The 2,500-nt window shown below is 39.3% G+C and overlaps 1 protein-coding gene across 3 annotated transcripts in view; it reads right to left on the bottom strand.

Annotated features, from left to right (window-relative positions):
* Positions 1 to 2,500, bottom strand: part of LOC106880396 (LIM domain transcription factor LMO4.1) — a 74,993-nt gene that overhangs the window by 9,762 nt on the left and 62,731 nt on the right. Inside the window, exon 3 of one of the 3 annotated variants that reach the window (XM_089338993.1) lies at positions 1,135 to 1,269. The exons of 1 other annotated variant lie outside the window; for it this stretch is intronic. In XM_089338993.1, coding sequence (XP_089195119.1) covers positions 1,248 to 1,269 — 22 coding nt within the window. In that variant the 3' untranslated portion in view covers positions 1,135 to 1,247. Of the gene's footprint in view, positions 1 to 1,134; positions 1,270 to 2,461; positions 2,484 to 2,500 lie in introns of those variants that run through there. One more of the 3 variants, XM_089338994.1, reaches the window with a different exon arrangement.

The following is a 2,500-nucleotide window of genomic DNA, read 5'->3' as shown; positions in this document are numbered from 1 at the left end:
CGTCCGTCATCAACTTGACAGCTGATTGATTCTGTTTGCTAGGGATTCTTCCTGTTGTTGCTGTTGTTGTTTGTAATGATGATGATGTTTACGTAGCTCTTCAATTTTCGAAGTCATCACATATAGACACAATATAAATATGTACATATATGGTTGGAGATACATACACGTATTCATATATAAACATATATAAATACACACACATACGTGTATGTGTGTGTATTAAAATTATATAAATAAGAGTACTCTTTTACTTGTTTCAGTCATTTGACTGCGGCCATGCTGGAGCACTGGCTGTCGTCAAGCAAATCGACCCCAAGACTTATTCTTTGTAAGCCTAATACTTATTCTATCGGTCGACGTAAACACACCTGCATTGGTTGTCAAGCGAGGTTGGGGGGACAAACAGGGACACAAATATGTGTATATGGGAGAATATACAAATAATAACAACAGACGAGGACAGGTGGTGTAAATAACAAAAGTATATATTAGTATGACGCTCGGGAATACGGAAAGTCTTTGACGTTTCGAGCTACGCTCTTCAACAGAAAGAATACGGAAACAAGGAGAAAAACACGGAGAAAAAAAATTGAATAGTGTTCAGTCAACGGTCAATCATAATAATGGCCGATCATAACAATGACTGACCGGATATGTATATATGTATATATATGTATATATATATACATATATACGACAGGCTTCTTTCAGTTTCCGTCTACCAGATCCATTCAAAAGCTTTGGTCGGCCCGAGGCTATAGTAGAAGACATTTGCCCAAGGTACCACGCAGTAGGACTGAACCCGGAATCATGTGGTTGTTAAGCAAGCTGCTTATCACAGCCACTCCCTGCGCCGAAAAACTTTGAAGTCACTGTGAATAATAGTCTTCTTTAACAATTCTAAATAAATACAATTGTGTGTGTGTGTGTGTGTATATATATATATATATATATATATATATATATATAAAATATACACACACAAATACGGGAGATAGATGACTGTACTTTTGTATTTCTTTAAACAGTACAACTGATTTTTTCCCTTGATTAAACAACCTAAGTTTGTTCTGTTAATCTTGTCTGACTCTGCTCGAGACAATAAATATTTCTCTGTCGAGCGAATACAACTTAATGTTGGTATCTTGTGCATTTCGACTGGTGCCGTTACAGCGACTTGTAAAATCTTGTCGTTCCCAAAACGTGCCTCGATGAAGATTTCTTCTCGTTGACTGCACCAAAAATCAATTGGCCATGTTTGGATAACTGAAAAATATACCCAAACTATCAATTTCACTCGACCGTTGTCGGATTCTTTTAGTTAATGGACAATGGAAATTCATTTGAACGTTTTGGATATTGACCAATTTATTTATAGTAAAGGGTCAGAAAGGTTGTGCAATCATTACCGTATAGGGAAGAATTTCCTTTCATTGTGACAAGGTCCCTGGTTCGATCACGAATTGTAGCATTTTGCATGTTTTTTTTAGTTGTAATCTTAACGTTTTTCAAGTAGAATTAACTGGAGTGTGTTCGTTTGACGAATCTAGTTAGTTCGTTGAATTAGCGGTACGCGCACACATATACTCATGAACACACACACACAGACACACACACTGGCATGCTGTCGGTTACGACGACGAGGATTTCATTTGATCAGATCAATGGTACAACTTGCTTGTGAAATTAACGCACAAGGGGTTGAGCACTCCATAAACATGTGTACCTTTAACGTAGTTCTCTGGGAGATTCAGGGCGACACACGAATGTGACAATCCTGAATCTACTCACTTTTTGCCAACTTAGTGGACAGGAGCAACGTGAAATGAAGTGTCTTGCTCAAGGACACAACAACACGCCGGGAATCGAACTCACGACCTTAATATCGTGAGCCAAATACTCAATCCATTAAGCCGAGCACCCACACTCACACACAAACATATTTATAGGCACAACCATAGTTGCATGGTTAAAAAGTGTGCAACCTCATAGTTTGAGGTCCAGTCTTGCAAGGCGCCTTAGGCAACTTATTCAACTATAGCCCCGGGCCGACCAGTGTATTGTGAGTGAATTTGATACAACAAAACTGTGGAAGCCGTTGTATCAACATTGTGTGTATGTATGTCTATGTTTGCCTCCCCAACATCGTTTGACAGCCGATGCTGGTGTGTTTACGTCCTCGTAACTTAGCAGTTCGGCAAAAGGAACGGAGAGAATAAATACTGCTCGACTAAAGGCGGTACTCCAGCATGGCCGCAGTCAAATGACTGAAACAAGTAAAAGAATAAAATTGTGTGCGCGTGCACCCTACTCACTACTGCTTGACAACCGGTACTGATTTGCGTACATGTCCCGTAATTTAGCGGTTCAGCAATGGTTACGGATATAAGTACTTCACTTTAAAACAAATAAGTAATGGGGTCGAATTGTTCGATTAAATCTTTGGAAGGCGTTACGCCAGCATGAACGCAGTTCAACGACTGAAACAAATAGAAGC

The sequence above is a fragment of the Octopus bimaculoides genome, chromosome 21, assembly GCF_046866305.1.
Source record: "Octopus bimaculoides isolate indiv1 chromosome 21, ASM4686630v1, whole genome shotgun sequence".
Lineage (NCBI taxonomy): Eukaryota > Metazoa > Mollusca > Cephalopoda > Octopoda > Octopodidae > Octopus > Octopus bimaculoides.
The sequence above is the reverse complement of the archived record's forward strand: the minus strand, read 5'-3'. Positions and strand labels throughout refer to the sequence as shown.